We start from the raw sequence: 24,694 nt of genomic DNA, 5'->3' as shown, positions 1-24,694 counted from the left end.
TGTAGGAGGAAACCGGAGCACGCGAGGAAACCCACACAGACAAGGGGAGAACGTGTAAACTCCACACAGTCACCCAAGGCCGCAATCAAACCCGGGTCCCTGGTGCTGTGAGACAGCAGTGCTAACCACTGTGCCACCTTGCCATAAACCACTGTGCCACCATTGATATTATACCTTTTAAATTATAGCACATAATACCAGTAAAATCTGTTCTTTTGTCTTTTTCCAAAAAATATTGTCGCAGGATTTTCCCCAGCAGATTATGTAAAATGGCATTTATTAAAATAATTACCATACCTCAAATACAATCAGGATTATGAGTTTTTCATGAAAGGGCTTCTCCTTCCCAAAGTCTGCAGTAAATGCAATGAGGCAGCCATTGGTCACCACAGCTATATTATTTATTAGATCCAGTATTGTGAACCAGTGACCTGATAATACACAATGTATGTTAGTCGTGGCCCATCTCCACAAACCAGATATAAACATGGTGCAGTAGCATTTTACTGGCAGTACAGGGTACATTTTCCCACTAAGCCTTTACACATAACAACCACAGAAAATTCATCAGAAATGGAAACTTTGCTAATGCGCGGTCAAGTCCATTTCCATCATTAATGTTAACAAATGGAAATGAATAATGATTGCTAAGGCATACACATGCTTTTTGATGATCTTATCAAAATAATAAAATATTTTTATATGATATGAGATTTATAAGCATCTCCATGCACTGATAGAATGGTTCTCCAGACCTTCTAGCCTGGTAGGATGCCAGGAGAGAACAGCCTGGAGATATAGACCGATACGAATAACCCCACTTTGATAGACAATCAGCACTTTGCGGCACATTTCAGAGCATCCTGGACAGATGTCGACATCTATGCAGTATGATCACAAGAATGAGGTGCAGGCTAGCACAGAGCATGTGGCTACTCAGGGTCAATCAAGATTGTAGAGAAATTTAATAGAGTGCTGCAAAGAAGTGACAGTTTGAATAAATAAAGCGAGTGCCACATAGAATCCATGTTGTTAACTGGGAACAGCCTGCATTCAAATTTGTTGCACAGAAATTTTTTGCAATCAATATTGATTGTCATTATTTATTGATATGAAATGTACACTAGGTTGTAGCTGCACTGACAATACTGGAACTTGCACAGGAAGAAACCTGAAACTGTGTCATCTGTTACGTAATAAATGGTGCACCTTATGTAAAAACAGCAAGTAGCACAAATAACGTAGAGGAGGCTGTGAATTAGTGCAGTGTTTCTCAAACTTTTTTTCCTGGGACCCATTTTTACCAACTGGCCTACTTTCGGGACCCACGGCAGCTGACCTTTGTGACCCACGCCGGCCGACCTTCGCGACCCACGCCGGCTGACCTTCGAGGCCCACCATTTTCTCTTACCTTGTTTGCTGCTGACAAAATGGAGGAATCGCAATCGCGCCCAAAGCATGTGATGGCGGCGTTTGGGGGCCGTGACCTACTCTCAGCCTCCCTCAGGCAGGAAGATTACAAAGAATATTTTTTTTAAAAATTTGCGTCTCCGATTGCGCAAATTTGCGATCTTCAGCCGCAGCTGCCGGTTTTTACATTCAATTTTTATTTATTTTTTGTAAATTGTAACAATGTTGTTGCATGCCACTTTTAATCAAAGAGACCAAAGTCCATGTCATCATCAGACTCTTCAGATTCTTCCTGTTTCTTCTCTTCCTTTTTCTCTTCAGCAGCACCAGGGGCTGTGGTGGAAACAACTGCTGCAGCAGCTGGGGCACTGCTACCAGCACCAACGTTGCAGATCAGACTATTGATATCAATATTAGCCAATGCCTTGGCAAGCAGATTAGGCCAGAAAGGCTCAATGGTCCCACCCGCTGTTTTAATCAGGACATTGAGTTTGTCTTCGGTGACAGTGACCTCATCGCCGTGCAGAATGAGCGCGCTGTAGATACAGGCAAGTTCCGAGGTGGAGGCCATGCGCTCGATCTCTGCGGGTGGGTCCGATGGTGCTAGTCACCGGGGGAAACTCAGCCTTAGCTTCGTTCAGAAGAACCGAGCACTTCCGAACCGGGCAGACCGCACAGCAGCCGGCTTTTAACTATGACGGCTGTGAGCGGCCTTTTTAACCATATTTTAAAAATGCAGCCGCACTGCGCATGCGTGCCCGATCATCGGTGCATTTTTTAACTATGTAAAAAGTTAAAAATATGGCCGCGACCATATTTTTTAAATATGGTCGCGGCCTTTTTGAAGGCCGCTCACAGCCGGCAAAGTTAAAAGCCGGCTGCTGCGGCTGTTGTGCGTGGATTTGCGCGATTGGGAGCACCACGATGGATGGCTCCGCACCTTCCCGGCACCTGCCCGCGACCCACCCGCGGGTCGCTCCCCCGACTTTGACAATGCCTGGCCTAGTGGTATTGTCACTGGACTAGTAAACCAGAAATCCAGGGTAATACTCTGGGGACCCAGGCTCGATGGTGAAATTTGAATTCAATAAATATCTGGAATTAAAAGTCTAATGAAGACCATGATACCATTGTCGATTGTCGTAAAAATCCATCTGGTTTAGGGAAGGAAATCCGCCATCCTTACCTGGTCTGGCCTACATGTGACTCTGGACCCACAGCAATGTGGTTGATTTGTAACTGTCCCCTTAAGGGAAATTAGGGGCAATAAATGCTGGCCCAGCCAGCGACACCCACATCACATGAACAAATAAAATAACAATTCCAAGCACTGGCCACGCCCAGCTTGCCATTTTCTCTGTTCAACTCATGATTGGCTAGTCACAGGTGATCCAGATGCTGTACTGGGATTGCTCCCTCAACATTGGGATTAAGGCAGCACGGTGGCGCAGTGGGTTAGCCCTGCAGCCTCACGGCGCCGAGGTCCCAGGTTCGATCCCCACTGTGGGTCACTGTCCATGTGGAGTTTGCACATTCTCCCTGTGTTTGCGTGGGTTTCGCCCCCACAACCCAAAGATGTGCAGGCTAGGTGGATTGGCCACGCTAAATTGCCCCTTAATTGTAGAAAAAATGAATTGGGTACTCTAAATTTATAAAAAAAACAAAAGAAAATTGGGATTATGTTCTTGGACAGTGCGACTTTAAGAAACTTCAGTTGTGGGACAGGTTGAAGAAATTGAGAGGAAATTGCTGGGTCCTTGACAGAGACCTTTGTATCCTCATTGGCTGAAGGTGAGGTCCCAGAGGGCTGGAGAATAGTCAATGTTGTTCCTTTGTTGGCAGCACGGTTGTACAGTGGTTAGCACCGCTGCCTCACAGCGCCGAGGTCCCAGGTTCGATCCCGGCCCTGGGTCACTATCATTGTGGAGTTTGCACATACTCCCTGTGTTTGCATGGGTTTCGCCCCCACAACCCAAAGATGTGCAGGGTAGGTGAATTGGCCATGCTAAATTGCCCCTTCATTGGAAAAAATTAATTGAGCACACTGAATTTATTTTTAAAAAATGTTGTTCCTTTGTTAAAGAAGGGTAGTAGGGATAATCCAGGAAATTATAGGCTGGTGAGTCTTACATCACTGTTCGAGAAATTACTGAAAAAGGGACAGGATTTAATCACATTTGGAATCAAATGGACCTATTAGCGATAGGCAGCATGGCTTTGTGAAGGGGCATGTCTCACTAACTTGATCGAATTTCTCGAGGAAGTGACGAAGATGATTGATGAAGGGCAGTGGATGTTGTCTACATGGACTTCAGTAAAGCCTGTGACAAGGTCCCTCATGGCAGACTGCTGCAAAAGGTGAAGTCACATGGGATCAGAGGTGAGCTGGCAAAATGGATACAGAATTGGCACAGTCACAGAAGACAGAGGGTGTTATATTATATTGCTACTCCTGGTAGCATGTTATAATACTGGGTTTAAGTAATATATGTCGTTACTAACTGTAGATGATGTTGAAGAACATTCGAGTCTTCAAAGTAAACTGAAAACATTTATTAAGTAACTCTAAAACAAATAAATGAGTTTGACACTCTACTGAACTAACTCTAGCAATAAAGTAAGGATAGCTAACTGTACAAACTGTATCTAAGCTACACGTGGTGGCTAGGCTGAGATGCTCTCTGCTACACTGCTGTTCTCTGGTAACTCCTGCTGGAAAGAGAGAGAGGGCATCTGGGAGCTCTTATTATATAATGGGTCTTGTAATGCGCTCTAGTGGTCATGCCACAGCTAGGTGTCGTGATTAACCCTTTAGTTACATGTCTGACTACATATCATTACAGAGGGTAGAAGTGGAAGGGTGCTTTTCTGAATGGAAGGCTGTGACTAGTGGTGTTCCTCAGGTATCAGTGCTGGGACCTTTGTTGTTCATAGTATATATAAATGATTTGGAGGAAAATGTAGCTGGTCTGATTAGCAAGTTTACTGATGACACAAAGATTGGTGGAGTTGCGGATAGCGATGAGGATTATTCGAGGATACAGCAGGATAAGATCAGTTGGAGACTTGGGGGGGCAGAGAAATGGGAGATGGAGTTTATTTCAGACAAAAGTGAGGTAATGCATTTTAGAAGGTCTAATACAGGTGAGAATTAGACAGAAAATGGCAGAACACTGAAGAGTATTGAAAGGCAGCAAGATCTGGGCGTACAGGTCCATAGATCACTGAAAGTGGCAATGCAGGTGGAGAAGGTAGTCAAGAAGGCATACGGTATGCTTGCCTTCATCAGTCGGGGCATTGAGTATACAAATTGGCAAGTCATGCTGTGGCTGTACAGAACCTTAGTTAGGCCACATTTGGAATATTGCATACAATTCTGATCGCCACACTACCAGAAGAAGTGGATGCTTTGGAGGGAGTACAGGAGAGGTTTACCAGGATGTTGCTTAGTCCGAAGGGTATTAGTTATGAGGAGAGGTTGAATAAATTGTTTTCACTGGAACGACAGAGGATGAGGTGCAACCTGATAGAGGCTCTCAAAATTATGAGTGACATGAACAGAGTGGATAGTCAGATGCTTGTTCCAGCGTGGTCAAGTATTTATTTATTTATTACATTTTTTAAAAATCCTATCCTTAATGTTATAAAGCCAATGTACAGAGTGGATAGGGCAAACCCTTAATCCATCTCATTGCATGCTCCAAAAACTAATTCAAATTGAAGCCAACTCATGGTCTCCACAAGAGAGACATATAAGATCCAAGCTCCAAGAAAAGACATTGCACCTCATCTTGACGCTTGATCTTAGCCAAAAGGCCAAGAAGCAATGGAAAAGTCAATTACTAGGGGACATAGGTTTAAGGTGAGGGGGAATATTTAGAGGAGATGTGTTTTTTACACAGAGGGTGATGAGTGCCTGGAATGCACTGTTGGGGGAGGTGTTGGAAACAGGTACAATAGCAACGTTTAAGAGGCATCTTGACAAATACATGAATAGGATGGGAATAGAGGGATACGGACCCTGGAAGTGCAGAAGTTTTTCGTTTAGACAGGCATCATGATCGGTGCAGGTTTGGAGGGCCGAAGGGCCTGTCCAATGCTGTACCATTCTTTGTTCTTATTTTCCCCAGAGAAGAGAAGGTTGAGAGGAGATTTAATAAAATGATGAGGGACAGAGTACATAGGGAAAGTTTGATCCCATTAGTGGAAGGACACAGATTTAAGGCATTTGGCAAAAGAAACATTAGGAGACATAAAGAGAACGATTTTCAGCCAGTGAGTGGTTAGGATCTGGACTGCACAACCTCAGAGGGTCATGGAGGCACGTCAATTAAGATATTCAAGAGGGAACTGAATTGTTTTTGTAAAGGAAGACTGCAGGGTTACGAGGAGTAGGCGAGGGAATGGTTCTAGGTAAACTGTTCCCACGGAGAGCCAGTGCGGGCTGAAGCGCCTCTTTTCGTTCTGTAACAATTCTGTGATTCTGTAATCAGATTTTCCCATTACAATGAATGTAAAAGCTGTAGTTAGATTCTTTTAGATATTTCTTGTCAGAAAAAAAATCAGAACATTATAGAGGGTAAGCTAAAGTACAATACATCCCTCAATTCTTACATTCCTAAATTAGTTAAGTTTCAAGGTAAAATAAATTAAGAATATAAAAGGAGTATAAACGTAAATGAATGTAGATTACACTCAAGCTACACTCACCAGTCGCCTGATTTCAGAGTCACTGGGCTCTATCCAGTGGCAGAAGATGGTTACAGTGCTGGAGCAGCTGAAGGAGTTCCTGGTGGTGGTTGCAGAAACTGGGGGACAGACCGAGCTGGTGCAGGGAGCGGAGCGGGGACAGGAGCAGCTGAAGGAGTTCCTGGTGCTGGTGGCAGACACTGGGGGACAGAAGGAGTTCCTGGTGGCGGTGCAGCAACCCCAACGGCACAGGGGAAAAGTGACGTGGGTGGGAGCAGAGTCCGCTGGCTGCATCTCAATCAAGAACAGTGGGAGACTGGACCAGTGAAAGCTGTGAAAGGCTGCCGTCTGCGGGTGCAGTGTCAGCATGTAGGATTCACAGGCCACAGAATAGGAACTCTCTGGTCAACAACCTTAGAATCACAGAGTCATACAGCACAGAAACAGGTCCTTCGGCCCACCATGTCTATGCTGACCATCAAATATCAATCTTAACTAATCCCATTTACCAGCACTTGGTCCATAGTCTACTATGTCGTGATGATTTAGTGCTTGTCCAGATACTTGTTAAATGCACAGGGGCTGGTTTAGCACAGTGGGCTAAACAGCAGGCTTGAGATGCAGAGCAAGGCCAGCAGCGCGGGCTCAATTCCGTACCGGCCTCCCCAAATAGGCGCTGGAATGTAGCGACTAGGGGCTTTTCACTGTAACTTCATTGAAGCCTCCTTGTGACAATAAGAGATTATTAGTATTATTATTATGTTGTGAAAGTTACCTGTCTCTACCACTCTCTGAGGCAGCACGTTTCATATTTCCACCACCCACTGGGTGAAAAAATGTTTCCTCAGCTCCCCTCTAAACCACTTGTGGTGTTGGGTGCTCTGAGGTACAGACGAACCAACACAGTTGCGATTGGTACAACACAGTTTTATTCCAACTAGTTATTTACACATCTGACTTGGTACTCAGCACGTGGTGACTGTGTGAGTGTCTTGTTAATGAGTCCTGGCCTTGTCCTGTCTCCAGATGGACTGACTAGGAGGTGTTGTGTTTCTTGTATTATACTGTGTCTGCTCTTGTCTGTGATTGGCTGTCGTGTTATGTGTGCTAATTGGTCTGTTGGTCTGTCTATCATGATGTGTGTGTTGAATATTATGACACCACTTACTCTCATCTTAAACGTTAGCCCTCTGGTCTTAGACAACTCTGTCATGGGGAAAACATTATTACGGTCTACCCCATCCATGCCTCTCAGGCTCCCCTACTCCGGGGATAACAATCCCAGCCTATCCAGTCTCTCCTCATAGCTGAAACTTTCCATTCCAGGCAACATCCTGGTGAATCACCACTGTACCCCCTCACATCCTCCCAATGGTATGGCCAAAACTGCACACAATATTCCATTTGTGACCCAACCAATGTTTTATAAAGTTGTACCAAGACCTCCCTACTCCTATATTCTATTACCCGTCTAATGAAGGCAAGCATTCCATGCCTTCTTCACCACCATATTTACCTGTGCTGCCACCTTCAGGGATCGATCCATGGAGTCATACACCAAGATCTCTTTGTTCCTCAATACGTAATGCAAACATTGCAATATTAAAAGGATATATGTTTCCTATCTTATTAACAACATTCTAATGAAACAATGTCAATGTTCAGTGAGGAATTAGTGTCTTTTACAATTTCAACAAGTTTGTAACATCTTTGTATGGATGACTCCTGCTGTTTGCTTAAAGGGACCACGCTACCACATCCCTCCCCCCTTTAGTCCCTTACTACACTTCCGCATAACTATGTACAAAAGTCACAATTGTTAACAGGGACAACTGAGGAAAGAGAGTCCATCAAAATGCCAATTGGTCCGGAGCCCTCCGGGTCCTTCAGGACCTCCATAGCCCAGCCACAGGCTCGGCACTTCTTTAGGCGATTGGGGGGTCCACGGTCGTGTCACCTCAGGCAGGACCACTTTCATCATGGGTGAACTAGTAGTGCCGCCCTCGACAGATGCAGCGAGTTGAACAGAAGTGGCAGCCCCTGCTTCCCCTTGTCTGGAGCCGTGTGGAGTTTGCACATTCTCCCCGTGTTTGCGTGGGTTTCGCCCCCACAACCCAAAGATGTGCAGGGTAGCTGGATTGGCCACACTAAATTGCCCCTTAATTGGAAAAAATTAATTGGATACACTAAATTTAAAAAAAAAAGAAAAAAAAAGTAGTGGTAGAGCTAGAAAGGATCACTGAGGGCACCGGGGAAGGGGGGACGGGGTTGGGGCTAGGTAGGGCATGAGGGAGGATGGGGGTTGGGAGGGTGAGGGGGCGTCACCATCTGGAAAATGGGGACTTGTGTTACACATTTAATAGCCTCGTGCACAACCAGTATGATGCCTCCGTCACTTTCTTTGGCAATGCGGGCTGACCTCTGAACCCCTGGCGCTGCTTCCAGACATCCCCCCCCCCCACTCCTCCACCCCCTCCCCGGGCACACCGCGTGCAGGTGGTGGGTGTGAGCAAGCACTCAGCACACAGGCAGGGTTGAGACTTTGGCACTGAGGAGCACTGGCGTTCAGCTCTCTGTGGGTTATCATCACATCGCTACCCTCGACAGTGACTCGCTGACGGTGAGGACACAATCCCAGCACCCTGGAAGGGTAGGAGATGGGGGTGGGGGGTGATGGACCAGGCCATGTCCTAAATGAATCAGGCGAGTATGAGGGCCTCCCTGGCCCTCCGGGCTTGCCGGACCCTCACCGCTGCACCTGTCCTGCAGCCTCCAGCTGGGCTTCAGGTTCTCCCTGGCCTCATCCTCCAGCCCGTGCTGGTCCGGCGCCTCCACATCATCCTTGTCCTCCTTCTCCTTGGAGGTGGCCACATGGCCTCATCACCAACCTCCAGGACGTCACCCCGCTGCTGTGCGAGGTTTTGGAGGGCACAGCAGACCATCACAAAGTGGGAGACCCTCCAGGCGGTGTACTGCAGGGCACCACCGGAGTGGTTGAGGCATCGGAACCGCATCTTCAGCAGTCTGATGCACCGCTCAATGACAGCTCGGGTGGCTGCATCGGCCTCGTTGTACCGGGTCTCCGCTTCGGTCACTGGCCTCCGTACTGGAATCATTAGCCAGGTCGTTAACGGATACCCCTGAACCCCCCAAGAGCCAACCGCCCATCCTGGGGTGCTCCTCGAAGAGGGTGGGGCTGACCGACTGCCCCAATATGTAGCTGTCATACTCACTCCCTGGGAAGCCGCTGAACATGTCTTCATCTGGTGGTCGCACACGAGCTGTATGTTATAGACATAGATCATAGAATTTACAGTGCAGAAGGAGGCCATTCGGCCCATTGGGTCTGCACCGGCCCTTGGAAAGAGCACCCTACTTCAGCCCTTGCCTCCAATATATCCCCGTAACCCAGTAACCCCACCTAACCTTTTTGGACACGAAGGGCAATTTATCATGGCCAATCCACCTAACCTGCACATCTTTGGACTTTCAATGTTGAGGGAGTGAAACCCCTTTCTGTTAACATAGGGTACTCCCAGATGGTCGGTGAGTGCAGGGCAACATGTGTGGCATCTATTAGCTCCGGGAGCTGGGACATCCCAGCAATGGCGGAGAAACCTGATGCCTGGGCATCTTGCTGAGCTTGGTCCATGTCAAAGACGATGCAGTCTTCCGCCTGGGCATAGAGGGCATTTGCGACCCGTCAGATGCACCTGTGGGTTGTGGCGTGTGAGATACCACACAGCTCCCCGCTCGAGCACTGGAATGATCCCGAGGCTTAAGGTTCAGGGCTGCGGTGACCTTAACGGCCACAGGGAACAGGTGTCCTCCTCCTCCATGTGGTGCCAAGTCCGTGAGGACATGACACAGGTGTCGCACTGTCTCCTTGTTGAAGTGGAACCTCCTGCAACACGCTGTCCGTCATCTGTTCTGTCGTATTAAGCACACTGAAATAACACAGGCTGCAACTGGATGCAGCTTTAACTGAAAGATACTCCAGACCTTGAAGTTAGTTCAATCTGATTTATTGAACCTGTCACACAGTTAGCACAGTTCTCTGTGAGTTTGACTCTCTGCTAACCTAAGTGTGATTACTCTGTCTGACTGAACCAGACTGGCTCTTAGCCACGTGCTGCAGGTGTTATGTGATATATACACCCTGACTCACTCTGTAGATGTCCCCAGTGGAAAGAAGCGGAGTGTGAGTGCCTCATGCCTTTTATAGTGGGAAACCACCCCCAAGTGTTCTGCCTGCTGATTGGTTATGTCCTGTTCTCTGTGTTCATTAGCTGGCTGTCTGTATCTCATTATGTGCATGTCTGCATATCATGACATGTTCAAACAACCAGCGACACCTGTACACCCTGGGCTGTCACGGGACTCCCCTTCTGGGTTCCTCCCTGGCCTGATGTGCGGCCGGGTCCTCAGGGTATGGGGCGGGGTCTGGCATATGGTCCGCCGCCTTGAGCATCTGCAGATGCTGCTGCTGCCGCCGTCTCCGGCGTCTGGCTGCATCACCTAGCAGCAGCACCAGCAGGGCTGGGTCCAAAATCCCTGCCATAGCGTTCAGTGTCTGTAAGGAATTGGGAGAGGGTGTTAGACTGACAAACAGCGGTGCTCCCACCCCGGGACCATCCATTCCCCCATTGATCACCCCCCTCCCGCCCACCCAGAACGCCCTGCCCAGGCACATCCTGCAGCAGCAGGCCCCCTCACTGGACCCCAGACCCTGTACCCCGGACACCCGCTCGTAACATCACCTGGATCGGGTGCTGGCCCTCTCCCCGTGGCACTCACCCACCCTCCGGCTGTGGACGTGTCCCCGGAGCTGTGTCCCATCCCCTGGGTGTTTGGATGTTGGCTGCTGCGTGTGGAGTGTTCCCTCCTGCAGTGTTCAGGCACAGTGTCCAGGCATCCAGGGGTTGGCATGGTGGTGCCGTGAGCATTGCCCCCCGCTTGGCCCCCCCCCCCCCCCGCCTCCAGCGTTCCCCCGTCATCCTCCCATGGCGGTCGGAGAATCACACCCATAACCTCAGTGTGAGCACTCTGATGCAATGCTTATGGCACTGGCTTGGCATTGAAGAACGTGGGTGTTAAATCCGGATTGACATATACCTTGGGTGGGTTTCTCTGTCCTGCAGCACCAGATTTCTCGTCCAGTATGTCGTCGGGATTCTCCGTTTCGCGTCTGGTCACTGAGGTTTCCCATTGTGGGGCAGCCCCAGGCCGTCGGGAAACCCCTGGGCTGTCGGCAAAACGGAGCATCCTGACGACAGAGAATTCAGCCCCGTGTCTTTTAAGCTCTTAATTCAGCCAAATACTTCATGAAGACGTTTTCATACTCCCTCAAGACACCTCGAAGGGTGCCATCAGATATTTTGAAGTTTTCCAGCCAGTTGAGCCTCATCACCTGTAACCGGTCTAGGTCTATGTCCTTCCACGACAACCACGGAGCAGCACGGTAGCACAGTGGTTAGCACAGTTGCTTCATAACTCCAGGGTCCCAGGTTCGATTCCCGGCTGGGTTACTGTCTGTGCGGAGTCTGCATGTTCTCCTCGTGTTTGCGTGTGTTTCCTCCGGGTGTTCCGGTTTCCTCCCACAGACCAAAGATGTGCAGGTTAGGTGGATTGGCCATGATCAATTGCCCTTCGTGTCCAAACAAAAGGTTGGGTGGGGTTAGTGGGTTACGGGGATAGGGGGGGAAGTATGGGCTTAGATAGGGTGCTCTTTTCAAGGGCCGGTACAAACCCGATGGGCCGAATGACCTCCTTCTGCACTGTAAATTCTGTAAGTGAAAGGCAGATTAGCCTCCTGCTCTCTGTAGGCCACTGCAGTATTGCTGATCCGAGGATCTTCAAAATCTCCCCAGTATATGTGGAAAGCTTGGCTGCAGTACTCTTCAATCATAAATACTGTGTTTCTACGCACAGATATTGGAAAGCCTGCTCCCCCACTACAGTCACCAAAGCCGGGGTGTTGACTTCCATTTTAAGGGGTCTACTATTCACCCATAAGACAATTTTAATCGGAGCTGTTTTACTCAATCGGACTGCATTCATCTGATACATCAAATTCTCTACTCCACAGAAACACAAACTCTGGAACATGGCAGAGGCACACAACGATGGAAAATGCAGACTTAATAAGAATGGGGTTTGCCAGATCTGATTTTCAACACATTGCATTTGTAATAAAAAGAAAGAGGAAATGCTCAGCGGGGTCTGACAGCGTGGAGCAACGAGAAATAGAGTTAACGTTTCAGCCCCCTCTCAGTATGGCTCCCCCTACCGGATTGGACAGGCACCGTGTGTTCATAGTGACTCTGTCTCTAGCTGTAGGTTTATCCAACAATGAATCAATGTCAATTCCTTACCAATATCTTGAGCCATATGAGCGATGGGACGTTTGTACATCCATAACAGTCGTTTAGCATCCACATGTATGTCGAAAAAGATGGTTAAGAAGAAAATGAGTGGTCCCAGTGGAAATGAGACAGCAAAAAGCTGAAAACCAAATGGCAAGGAATAAAAATTACAATCTTCAGTTTAAATAATTAATTGTTGTGATGATATGCATCACTGTAAATACACAAGGGGTTAATGTAAATACACTACAACTAGGTAAACACTAGAGGGAGCACCGGAGATGTCATGACATGCAGACATACAGCTAATGAACACTTAGAATAGGACACAACCAATGAGCAGTCAAGACACCCAGAGGTGACACGACCACAAGGGGGCAACCCATATAAAAGGACAGGACACACATGCTCTGTCTCTTTCCACAGGCGACACTCAAAGGGAAGGACAGGGGCAGATCAGAAGAATCACACCCACAACGTGGCTTGGAGCAGACTGGTTAGTTAGACTGAGTTACTATAGCAAGATTAGCAGGAGAGTCGAACTCATAGAGAACTGTGCTAATGGTTCAATAAATCACATTGAACTTACTTCAAAGTCTGGAGTATATTTTGGTCAAAGCTGCATCGAGTTGCAGTCTGTGTTATCCCAGAGTACATAACACATCAATTGTAGTTTGTCCAAAAGCAAACCTGAATATTTCAATCAGAACATTCTGTACATGTTTCATGTCTCAAATTTAAGTTACTGTATGTCCTAAATTACAGATCAATATTCTAAAGTACTTTCCGATGGATCAAAATTAATTGTGTGCTGAAGTATAATAAGGGATTGATGCTCGATCATTGACTCCAGAAGCGAGATTGGATGACAATTGAAGGCTTTATTGGACTATATGTTTCCGCCAGCAGCGCAGGTACAGAATGCAGCTGCTAGGGAGACACAGACTCTTATACTCCACCTTACTGGGCGGAACCAGCAGGCAGGCTTCACCAATGACCTTCCTGTCTCAGGTACCTCCCACACCAATGATCTTACAGCCTCAACCTAGGTACCGTAATACCCCTAATACCGACTACCACATTCACCCCCTGTTAAAAAAGAGTCCGGCGGGGGTGGTGCTCTCAGTTATGGTGGTCCCCGTCAGTGGTACAGTGTTTTGCTTTGTTACATGTCACAACTATTTACAGTATTCATTTTACATGTACATATCAGAATGAAGCAATTAGTCGATCAGGGGTCCTGGTCGACCTCTGTGATCGTCGCAGTTTCGGCGGCGATGCAGGCGCCGGCTCGGGATCCGTGACTCCGGGAGCGTGACTTTGGCTTCTTTGGTAGCTTCATCACCCCTGGGTGGGACTAGTGGAAGAACCGATCCACCTAGGAAGGGGGCAGCCGTGGGGTGCGGTGGTAGGAGGGAGGGTAGGGTTGGTGGGGGGGGGGGGGTGTGGGTGGGGATCCAGTGGGCGCCAGGTCTCGTAGGGAGACCGTATCCTGCCGGCCATCAGGGTATGTAGGCATACTGAGGGTTAGCGTGAAGTAGGTGGACCCTGCTACCAATGGGTCCGACTTGTGCGCCCGCACGTGTTTGCGGAGCAGAATGGGTCCAGGAGCTGCCAGCGAGGTTGGGAGCGAGGTCCCGGAGGAGGACTTCCTAGGGAAGACAAGGAAACGTTCATGAGGTGTTTCATTTGTCGTGGTACACAGCAGTGATCGGATGGAGTGGAGTGCTTCGGGAAGGACCTCCTGCCAGCGGGAGACTGAGAGATTCCTGAACTGTAGGGCCAGTAGGACGGTCTTCCAGACCATTCCATTCTCCCTCTCTACCTGTCCGTTTCCCCAAGGGTTATAACTGGTCGTCCTGCTCGAGGCGATGCCCTTGCTGAGCAGGAATTAGTGTAGTTCGTCGCTCATGAAGGAGGACCCCCTATCGCTGTGTATGTAGGCGCGGAAACCGAACAGGGTAAAGATACTGTGGAGGGCTTTTATGACGGTGGCTGCGGTCATGTCGGCGCAGGGGATGGCAAATGGGAACCGGGAGTACTCGTCAATCACGTTCAGGAAGTACGTGTTTCGGCCGGTGGAGGGAGGGGGCCCTTTGAAGTCCATACTGAGGCGTTCAAAGGGACGGGAAGCCTTTATCAGGTGCGCTTTCTCTGGCCTGTAGAAGTGTGGTTTGCACTCCGCGCAGATTTGGCAGTTCCTGGTGGCAGTCCTGACCTCGAGGGAGTAGGGCAGGTTGCGGGTCTTGATAAAATGGAAGAATTGAGTGACCCCCCGGGTGGCAGAGGTCCTCATGGAGGGCCCGGAGTCGGTCCACTTGAGCGTTGGCACATGTGCCGCGGGATAGGGCATCAGGAGGCTCGTTTAACTTCCCGGGACGATACAAGATCTCATAGTTGTAGGTGGAATGCTCGATCCTCCACCGTAAGATCTTATCGTTCTTTATCTTGCCCCGCTGTGCATTATCAAACATGAAAGCTACCGACCGTTGGTCAGTGAGGAGCATGAATCTCCTGCTGGCCAGGTAATGCCTCCAGTGCCGCATAGCTTCTACTATGGCCTGGGCCTCCTTTTCAACGGAGGATTGACAGATTTCTGAAGCATGGAGGGTGCATGAGAAGAAGGCCACGGGCCTGCCCGCTTGTTTGACGGTGGCCGCCAGAGCTACGTCGGACGCGTCGATCTTGACTTGGAAGGGAAGGGATTCATCGATTGCGTGCATCGTGGCCTTTGCGATGTCCGCCTTTATGCGGCTGAAGGCCTGGCGGGCCTCTGCCGACAGGGGGGAAACTGAGGATTGGATTAGTGAGCGGGCCTTGTCCGCATAATTGGGGACCCACAGGGCGTAATATGAAAAAAAATCCCAGGCAGCGTTTCAGGGCCTTGGAGCAGTGGGGGAGGGGAAACTCCATGAGGGGGCGCATGCGTTTGGGATCTGGGCCTATGACTCCATCATGCACTACGTAGCCGAGGATGGCTAGACGGTCGGTGCGGAACACGCATTTGTCCTTGTTGTAGGTTAAGTTAAGGGTTTTTGCGGTATGGAGGAATTTGCGGAGGTTGGTGTCATGGTCATGCTGGTCGTGGCCACAGATGGTGACGTTGTTGAGGTACGGAAACGTGGCCCGCAAACCGTACCGGTCAACCATTCGGTCCATTTCCCGTTGGAAGACCGAGACTCCATTTGTGACACCAAGGGAACCCTTAGGAAGTGGTAGAGCCGCTTCAAATGCAGTGTACCTGCAGTCGCCCGGGCGGATGGGGAGCTGGTGGTAGGCTGATTTGAGGTCCACCGTGGAAAAGACCTTGTTTTGTGCAATCTGATTGACCAAATCAGATATGCGGGGGAGAGGGTATGCGTCGAGCTGCATATACCTGTTGATGGTCTGACTATAATCGATGACCATCCTGTGCTTCTCCCCGGTCTTTACAACTAATACTTGAGCTCTCCAGGTGCTGTTGCTAGCCTCGATAATACCTTCCTTCAGTAGCCATTGGACTTCCGACCTAATGAAGGTCCGGGCCTGGGCACTGTACCATCTGCTCCTGGTGGCGATGGGTTTACAATCCGGGGTGAGGTTCGCAAAAAGGGAAGGCGCATCGACCTTGAGGGTCGCGAGGCTGCTGACAGTGAGGGAGGGTATAGGGCCGCCGAATTTAAAGTTAAGTTCTGGAGGTTGCATTGGAAGTCCAATCCCAGGAGCGTGGCAGCACAGAGGTGAGGGAGGACGTAGAGTCGGAAATTTTTTAATTCTCTTCCCTGGACCATGAGATTCGCTATGCAGAACCCCTTGATCTCCACAGAGTGAGATCCGGAGGCCAGGGAGATTCTTTGGTTAACTGGGTGTATGGGAAGAGAACAGCGCATTAATGTGTTGGGGTGTATGAAGCTCTCTGTGCTCCCGGAGTCGATCAGGCAGGATGTTTTGCGCCCGTTGATGAGCACGGTCGTCGTCGCGGTCGAGAGCGTTCGGGGCCGAGACTGGTCCAGGGTCACCGAGGCAAGTCGTGGTAAAAGTTGATGATTTTCCTAGGGCGGTGTGTGGTCATCTGAATTGAGGTCCTGAGACTCCGGCCAAGATGGCGGCGCCCACGGGTCGCACATGGCTGGGGGTGGGCAAGATGATGGCACCCACGCATCGCACGTGGTCCTTGGGGAACAAGATGGCGGCGCCCGGGGCCCGTACATGGCATGGGAAAATGAAGATGGCGGTGCCCGCGGCCCGCACATGGCCCGTGGAGAGAGTTGTGGTGGCGGCCCCGGTTTGCCCCCGGAGTCAGCGGCGACCGCCTGGGCCTGGCATACCGCCACAAAATGGCCCTTTTTGCCACAAACTTTGCAGGTGGAGGAGCGGGCCGGGCAGCGCTGCCGGGGGTGCTTGGCTTGCCCGCAAAAATAACAGCGGGGCCTCCCGGGGTTGCCTGATAGCCACGCGGCACAAGCTTGTGGGGGGATGTGGTATGCATCGGGGTCGGCCGCGGGTGGGTTCCACGCTGCCCAAGGGGCTCCCACGCGGTCGTGGACGTGCGCATGGGCGTTTCGGGAGGCCACATCCAGGGAGCTAGCCAGGGCCCATGCCTCCTTGAGGCCTAGTGTCTGTTTCTCCAGCAGCCGCTGACAGATTTGGGAGGACAGCATACATGCATCGAATGCGTCCCGGATTAAATGTTCTGTGTGGTCGCTGGCTGAAACTTGCGGGCAGTCACAGTTCCTACCCAGTACCAGGAGCGCGCAGTAGAATTCATCCAGCGATTCCCCCGGGATTTATCGCCTTGTCGCTAGCAGATGTCGGGCGTAAACCTGGTTTACTTGGATAATGTAGTGTCCTTTCAACAGGGCCATCGCGGCCTCAAAATCATCTGCATCCTCGATGAGGGTGTAGATCTCTGGGCTCACCCTCGAGTGGAGAACTTGCAGTTTCTGGAACTCCATGTGTGCCGTCGTGGCCGCCCTGAGGTACCTTTTGAAGCACGCCAGCCAGTGGTTGAAGGTTACCGCTGCGTTTGCCTCGTGGGGGCTGAGTTGCAGACATTCCAGCTTGATTCGGAGCTTCATTCTTTAAAATCTAGTCCAATAAATTGATGCTCGATCAATGACTCCAGAGGCGAGATTGGATGACAATTGAAGGCTTTATTGGACTATATGTTTCCGCCAGCAGTGCAGGTACAGAATGCAGCTGCTGGGGAGACACAGACTCTTATACTCCGCCTTACTGGGCGGAACCAGCAGGGAGGCTTCACCAATGATCTTCCTGTCTCAGGCACCTCCCACACCAGTGATCTTACAGCCTCAACCTAGGTACCGTAATACCCCTAATACCGACTACCACAGGGATGTTCCGCACCCCTGCGGTGTGTTTCGCGGTGACGGAGGCAGCCTGCCATTGGCCGGCGGCGGGATCATCCCGCCATTGCTGTCGACGGGATTTCCCGTTCTATGCGCATGCCCAGTGTAGGGAAATACGTGGCAGGGGTTCGTTGTCAGCGGCACTAGAACATCTCACTGGCAAGAACGGTCGGGAAATTCTGGCCATGTTTATTTTTATTTTGTTTAGTGAAAAAGTGGAGTATGAGTACCACAAGATCAGCAATACAAGAGAAGTCTTTTAAATTGAACACAATTTTCATCAACATAAGCAAAACAAAAACATGAAAATGACATATACTGATCCTGAATGCAGCCATAAGTCTTGCAGCTTTTCTTAGGCATCTGCTCTAAACTCCAGGTATTTGTCTCAAGAACAGAGATATTCTTTGGGGTCTAGGTTCACCTTGATATTCATAGATCTACCTTGATTTCTGCATCCACCAGGAAAGGCTGGGGACATCTGAAGACAATTGCTCCCAAACATTGATGCAAGTCTGTGACAGTGCAGATAATGGAGGAGTCGACGTTGGTCTCCCTACTGCACTGTTTGTGATTGTAAAGAGGCAGTTTCTTCTCCTCGCCCTGCTTAATACTAAGTTTGGATGTCACCTGATTTTCCAGGGATGGAAGAGGGGGATGGGATGTTGCAGTGTTATATCTGCCTTGCGGAGTTTTTATGTGAAACCTCATGGTTAAATGTGCACCAGGGTTTTGTGACATTATAACAATGCCAAATCACTTTCTGACCATATTGCATGACTAATGTACAAATTTGTGGCTGCATTTCCCTACAAGAACAATAGTGGTTGCATTTCACTAAAACGCACTTGCTGTCAAACACTTTAAGGTATCTTGACAGTGTGATGGGTGCATTACAAATGCCAGTTTTATTATGCTCTGCGTTGCTGCACAAGTTTGAACTTAGCAGTATGAAAAAGTAAAATACTCAATGTGAGCCAAACTGGCCAAGTTCTGGAATTATTATTGCATGAGGTGCACATTTCAGTCAAAGTGTAGCACGGAGTTCATGTCTCAGGTTTGACTGATCCCATCATTTGGAAGTCAAATATCCAACAGTCTATACTCTTCGAACCTATAATTTGAATAATATTTCTTTCTTTCTGGTAACTGTGCAGTAACCAATTTTCAATCATAGAATCATAGAATCATAGAATTTACAGTGCAGAAGGAGGCCATTCGGCCCATCGAGTCTGCACCGGCTCTTGGAAAGAGCACCCTACCCAAGGTCAACACCTCCACCCTATCCCTATAACCCAGTAACCCTACCCAACACTAAGGGCAATTTTGGACACTAAGGGCAATTTATCATGGCCAATCCACCTAGCCTGCACATCTTTGGACTGTGGGAGGAAACCGGAGCACCCGGAGGAAACCCACGCACACACGGAGAGGATGTGCAGACTCCGCACAGACAGTGACTCAAGCCGGAATCGAACCTGGGACCCTGGAGCTGTGAAGCAATTGTGCTATCCACAATGCTACCATGCTGCCCACGAATCTTACCATCTGGAAGCCATATTGTATGGCTTTTTCCGTGTACTCCTCCAGTGTGAAGTCCCCAAGGTCAAGTTTGTTGTAGTCCCGAAGAATGTTTTCATCTACATTAAGGCAGTTTCTTTGAGATAAAGATTTCTTTCTACCATTGCAGAATCTGTTCATCAGTTTTTTCAGCCGGCTAAAAAACAATGTGTGAAGGTAAAATGTTAGAACAACAGCAATGAAATATAAAATATTGATTCACGATGTTGTTCATCATATTTTTGTTTGCTGAGGATGGGAGATATTTCATTTTTCAAGATACTATGACCTGTGCAGTCTTATCACACAAATTCTTAAAAGCACCAGTATCAAAGTTCTCTACCTAGATATTAATCCTTTTTAATTTAGACAGGTAGACAGACACCTGCACTCCCCCCACACTACTACCATCAATTAATGTAATGGAGAGAATAATTTAATATTAATGCTGTAAGTCCAATGTTGGTGCCTATTTCTAGAGCTACATCCTCCTCCAGGCCTGACTCCCATCAGTGGATCATCTCTGGTACAGTTCATAGATAAAGATACAGGATGTGGGTGCATTAATGAATACTATTTTCCTCACCTACTGCAATAGGCAAGAGAAAGATAAATCTGTGCCCGTTATATATTCCATAAATAATTGATTCACTTACATTAATGTGCTGCAATGGAATAACTACGTAAAAGGTATGTGTCATTTACAATTAAATAAAGCTATGCCTCATAGTTGCTTCTTGTAGTCAGGATAAAATAATCAGAAATAAAATAGATAAACAATGAAAGATATGCAACGTATAATGTTGCAGAATGAAGACACGGCGCCACAATTCTAGTAGGGAACCACAATCAAAGGGATGGATGTAGGGCTTCGAGAATTTAGTGCCGATTCTCAATTCGATGTTCCCTTGTAGCATAGGTCCTCACTGGGAGCACTGAATATATCTTTACATATGAACAGTATACAAATTGGAAATATGTGAGCCTTAACAAACATGAATGCAACTATTTAGACATGAGATCCATGCAGACACGGGGAGAATGTGCAAACTCCACACAGACAGTGACCTGGGGCCGGGATCGAACCCGGGTCCTCAGTGCCGTGAGGCAGCAGTGCTAACCACTGCACCAATGTGCCGTCCATTTTTATATTTATAACTGCATCAAGCTATACAAAATAATATATGACTAAAAGCTCCTTTGCCAGTTCTCTTATCATCAACAACTCAGGCATCACCTTGAAAGTACTTTTTGTGTCCTTTGTGATTCAGGATCTTCTCCAGCAATAAAGCTGAGCAATTAGTGTGAAATCTGATTTTACATTCTCACTTTCCACCCTACTGTTGCTACATTATTTGCCATTCAAATCAGTGACATTTAACAATGAAAAGTCTCATTGCTCTTTTGGAGGCAGTGTCTTTCTGTCAAAAGAGATTTTAAAAATTGCTTCAGGCACAGCAAAAATAGAGAACAGACATTGCCTCAGAAATGTAAAACTGAAAGGAGAAAAGGCGTTTTAAAATATGGTCCTTTCTCCTATTCTTCTAAAAAGTTTTGACATGTTGTATTCCTCAGTCTGAAGAGGGATCAATCTTCTTGCTACACACGCTCATTGTGTGTGGGAGAAACTTACCATACAAGAATGGGTGGTTTTCAGCTGGGTGAATAATGAACATAACTGAATTTAACATTGCAACTGCAGCCTGACTTCAAGACACACACTTCCATGTTTAATATTTATCTGAATGTCAGGAACCATCTTACTGAAGTCAGGATTGTGACTAGTGCCGGCAATAGGTAATTATTGCTATTTTAAGGGCAAGATCTTCCAGCTCTTCACATAGCCGAGACCTTCTGGTGCCACCAACAGCGCATCACTGCCTCAGGTTTCCCAGCAGCGTCGGGTGGAACCATGAGGAAATCCCATTGGTAGCTGCGGGACCAGAATATTCTGCTGCTGGCCAATGGTGGGCCACGCCCAGCCACCAAGAAACACGCTGTGGGGAGGACAGAGAATCCGACCCTTAATGTCCTTTGTGAGGGTGTTAATGAAGTTTTTTCAACTGCATTTTACTTAGCTTTGAATTTAATGTGTCCAACATGTTGAGACAGATGCATCACATTGCATAAGGATTGGGGTGCGTGGCAATGGTGGACAGTTAAACAGGAAAGTGGTGAAGTGCATAGCAAGTGCAATGTTGCGGCTGAAAGCTGAATGAGTGTGAGACGTGATGGAGAATGCTTGGAAAAATGGAGTGAAGGGGAAAGGGTATTTGAATCACCAAATGGAATCACTTATCCTGACCATCTTGGGGCAATAAAACACTTTCGACATTGGATCAAAGACCTAGACACAATGGTACCACTGCTCATCTCCTCAGTTACCTCCAACCACACCTTCTTGGTAGAGCTGCTGATCTCGTCCTTTCATTGCTGGGGGAAAGTATATCCCTCCTGCTCCTGAGGAGCAGTAATAATTCCAGCGGTGCATCATTGAACCTGGAATGCTGCCTTTGCTTCATACCCAACTTCCACCATGAACACCTCCAAGTGGCATTTACACAAAGTGCCTTTGTGTCATGTGTGTGTGCTCAACACCCAATAAACAACATAACATGCAAGCCAAAATTCATAGCTTCACTTCAGTTGCAATCACAGATTCTGACCTGCTGAATTAACTTTGGAGTACTTCCTGCATAGTTACTCCTACCACCTGCCAACACCACCCCCACACCCAACACCCCCATTACCATCTCCCCCAACAACACAGAAGCTGCCTTCAGATTAATGCTGGGGTCCCTGTGTGTTTTCACATTCTCTGACTTGCTACCAATGGCTGTGGAAAGGTGGGCTCTACCAGTAGCTTATCTACATTGAACCTAATCATAGCTGAAACTGCTTGAACATGGGTTTTAGGCTCAAAGAGAGATCTTTTAGCTGCATACCTACGGATTGCAAGATTACATTTCCAAGAACTTCCCTCCTGTGAACCATTTAAAACTTTAAAGCAAATGATCAGAATCTCAAAGACAGACTTACGGTGCAATAACGTCGTTAATAAACTTAGGAAGCGGTTTTGTGATCATCAGTGTAAGGACTTGAAAACAAAGTTCTGTCATGCAATTGTTCAGCTCTCCACAATTATCCTCCAAGCCAGGCAAACCAATTGATGTGAAAAACTGTTCATTGTTCTAAAACCAATAGATCAATGATAAGTATTTTAGAATTCCTATGCAATCAGTCACTTTATAATAAGCTGTTGGATGCATTACCCACCGTTCTGAGAAACGCAATATAAAACAGAGATGAGTAATTGTTGGCAAACTCAAAAGCAAATAACTTTATTATCAATGCGTCATTATAATCAGTCTGAGTCCTGTAGTTTTCTGCAGAGAAAATAAAGAATTAACTGAAGCAATGGCAATGATACATGGTAAACTGCTTTGTGACATCCCAAGGATGAGTGTTAGGCTAATAATGCAAGTTCCTTCCTCTTTCTATACATTAATATCGCAGTCTGGACCAGTGACAGAGTGAGATACACTAATGTTAACACACCCAGAATCTTTAGATTATTTTTCATCTCTTTATCCAGCCACTATATCAGTGGCTTTGCTAGTTTACTCTCAACAGGATGTGCTTCTTTTCTATATCACTTTGACCTTTCAATTATCTTCAATTTGCAATATTCATAACCATATGCAATAGGCTACTTTGAATAAAAATATTTAAATTTGTGGATAACGTCATCACCCATGGGAAAATGGCTGGTTTTGAAACACTTAAAATAAAAAATCGATAACTGCTTACCCCAATCAGTCATTTTAACTGCGATTATATGATACACCTAAAATTAAAATAACAATTGTCAAATTCCAATGATATATTTTCCATACCAGGACTTTGAAATTTCATCCCATAAAACGGTCAACTGAGCTTATTAAAATTAGAATGACTTCCGATTGTGGCCTTGGAGAGAGTGGTCGCACATTTGGTGGCTCCCACTCAAGGCGAATTTTAAAAATCTTTTCCCTGCCCGAAAGGCGAAGGTTTTGATGGCAAGAGGTGCAGGAGTGCCTGTCGAAGGTGTTACTCCTCGAGTGTGACTTCCGGTGGTGGCCATGGAGTGGGAGGTCGCTTATTTGGTAGTTCCCGCTTGTGGTGGACCTTTGGAAACTTTTCCCCCGACTTATGGGGGATTTGATCGGTAAAATTGGAGATTGGTAAGGTAGAGAGGAAGAATCCCCCACCAGTTTATGGAGTCGTGGACCAGAAGTGGTCTGCAAAGGAGAGATTGTTTGGCAAAGAAGGGAGTGGAGCCTGCAGCACAGGAAAACATGGCGGAGGCTCAGGGACTGGGACTGCCGGCCCAGTCATCACCGGAGCAGCTGGTCGAATTCCTCCAGGAGAGCTTTGCTAAGCAAAGACAGGAGTACCTGGACTCAATTAAGACGGGGATTGACCGGGTGGAGCAAAGATTGGAAGCCGAGGGCCAGGCGATCCAGAAGGTGGAAGAGGCGGTGGCTGAGCACGAGGACCAGCTAACCGCGATGACGGCGAAGATGGAGCTGATGAGGGACCACCAGAAAAGGCTGCAGGAGAAGGTGGAGGATCTGGAGAACAGGTCGCGCAGGCAGAACCTGAGGATCGTTGGCCTCTCGGAGGGCATTGAGGGATCGGATGCAGGGGCATATGTGGTGCATATGTTCGGGAAGCTGCTGGGGGAATGTGCGTTTATTCGACCTTGGAAGTGAACAGGGCGCTCGCGAGGAAGACGTGGATGAATGAGCCGCCGAGGGCGATGGTGGTACGAATGCACCGGTTCCTGGACAAGGAACAGACCTTGAGCTGGGCCAGGCAGACGAAGATCTGTAAATGGGAAGATAACGAGCTGCGCATTTACCAGAACGTCAGTGCGGAATTGGCGAAAAGAAGGGCGAGCTTTAACGAAGTTAAATCGGCCTTCTTCAAGAAGGGGGTGAAGTTCGGCATGTTGTACCCAGCTCGTCTGTGGGTCACTTACGAGGGTCAGGAACTTTATTTTGGATCGCTGGATGAGGGACAGGAGACTGGCAGATGATGGAGGACATTGAATTTTGGGGGAAGTGATTCGGTACCTATGCTGTTAAATTCCTTTTCTTTTTGGGCTGTGCATGTAGTGTTTTTGTATCAGTCTTTGGGCCGTTGCTCAGTTTGTGTGCGGGTTAACTTTGTTCTTGTTGACTTCCGGGTGCGGCGATGACCAGCTGAGTCGCACGTTTCGGCAGCTCCCTGTGAAACGGACTTTTGGGCTCTTGATAGGAGCCCCAACGGCAATTTTAA

At 48.0% G+C, this 24,694-nt stretch overlaps 2 protein-coding genes and 1 pseudogene across 5 annotated transcripts in view; all 3 read right to left on the bottom strand.

The window, feature by feature from the left end:
• Positions 1-24,694, bottom strand: part of LOC140391876 (anoctamin-7-like) — a 173,690-nt gene that overhangs the window by 18,921 nt on the left and 130,075 nt on the right. For 3 of the 4 annotated variants that reach the window (XM_072476868.1, XM_072476869.1, XM_072476870.1), the window contains 6 exons: positions 23,183-23,219; positions 22,649-22,758; positions 22,412-22,563; positions 19,358-19,529; positions 12,474-12,603; positions 298-431 (listed from right to left, as the gene is read on the bottom strand). In XM_072476868.1, coding sequence (XP_072332969.1) covers positions 298-431; positions 12,474-12,603; positions 19,358-19,529; positions 22,412-22,563; positions 22,649-22,758; positions 23,183-23,219 — 735 coding nt within the window. The remainder of the gene's footprint in view (positions 1-297; positions 432-12,473; positions 12,604-19,357; positions 19,530-22,411; positions 22,564-22,648; positions 22,759-23,182; positions 23,220-24,694) is intronic. The other variant, XR_011935201.1, reaches the window with a different exon arrangement.
• On the bottom strand, positions 438-2,167 carry LOC140391878 (large ribosomal subunit protein P1-like). The gene has a single exon (XM_072476871.1). It carries the CDS (start codon positions 1,979-1,981, stop codon positions 1,652-1,654), a length of 330 nt encoding a protein of 109 aa, XP_072332972.1. The 5' UTR covers positions 1,982-2,167; the 3' UTR covers positions 438-1,651.
• LOC140392211 (U2 spliceosomal RNA) lies at positions 5,017-5,238 on the bottom strand (annotated as a pseudogene).

Source organism: Scyliorhinus torazame, chromosome 15 (assembly GCF_047496885.1).
Source record: "Scyliorhinus torazame isolate Kashiwa2021f chromosome 15, sScyTor2.1, whole genome shotgun sequence".
NCBI classification, from domain to species: Eukaryota; Metazoa; Chordata; class Chondrichthyes; order Carcharhiniformes; family Scyliorhinidae; genus Scyliorhinus; species Scyliorhinus torazame.
This window is presented reverse-complemented; position numbering and strand designations above follow the sequence as displayed.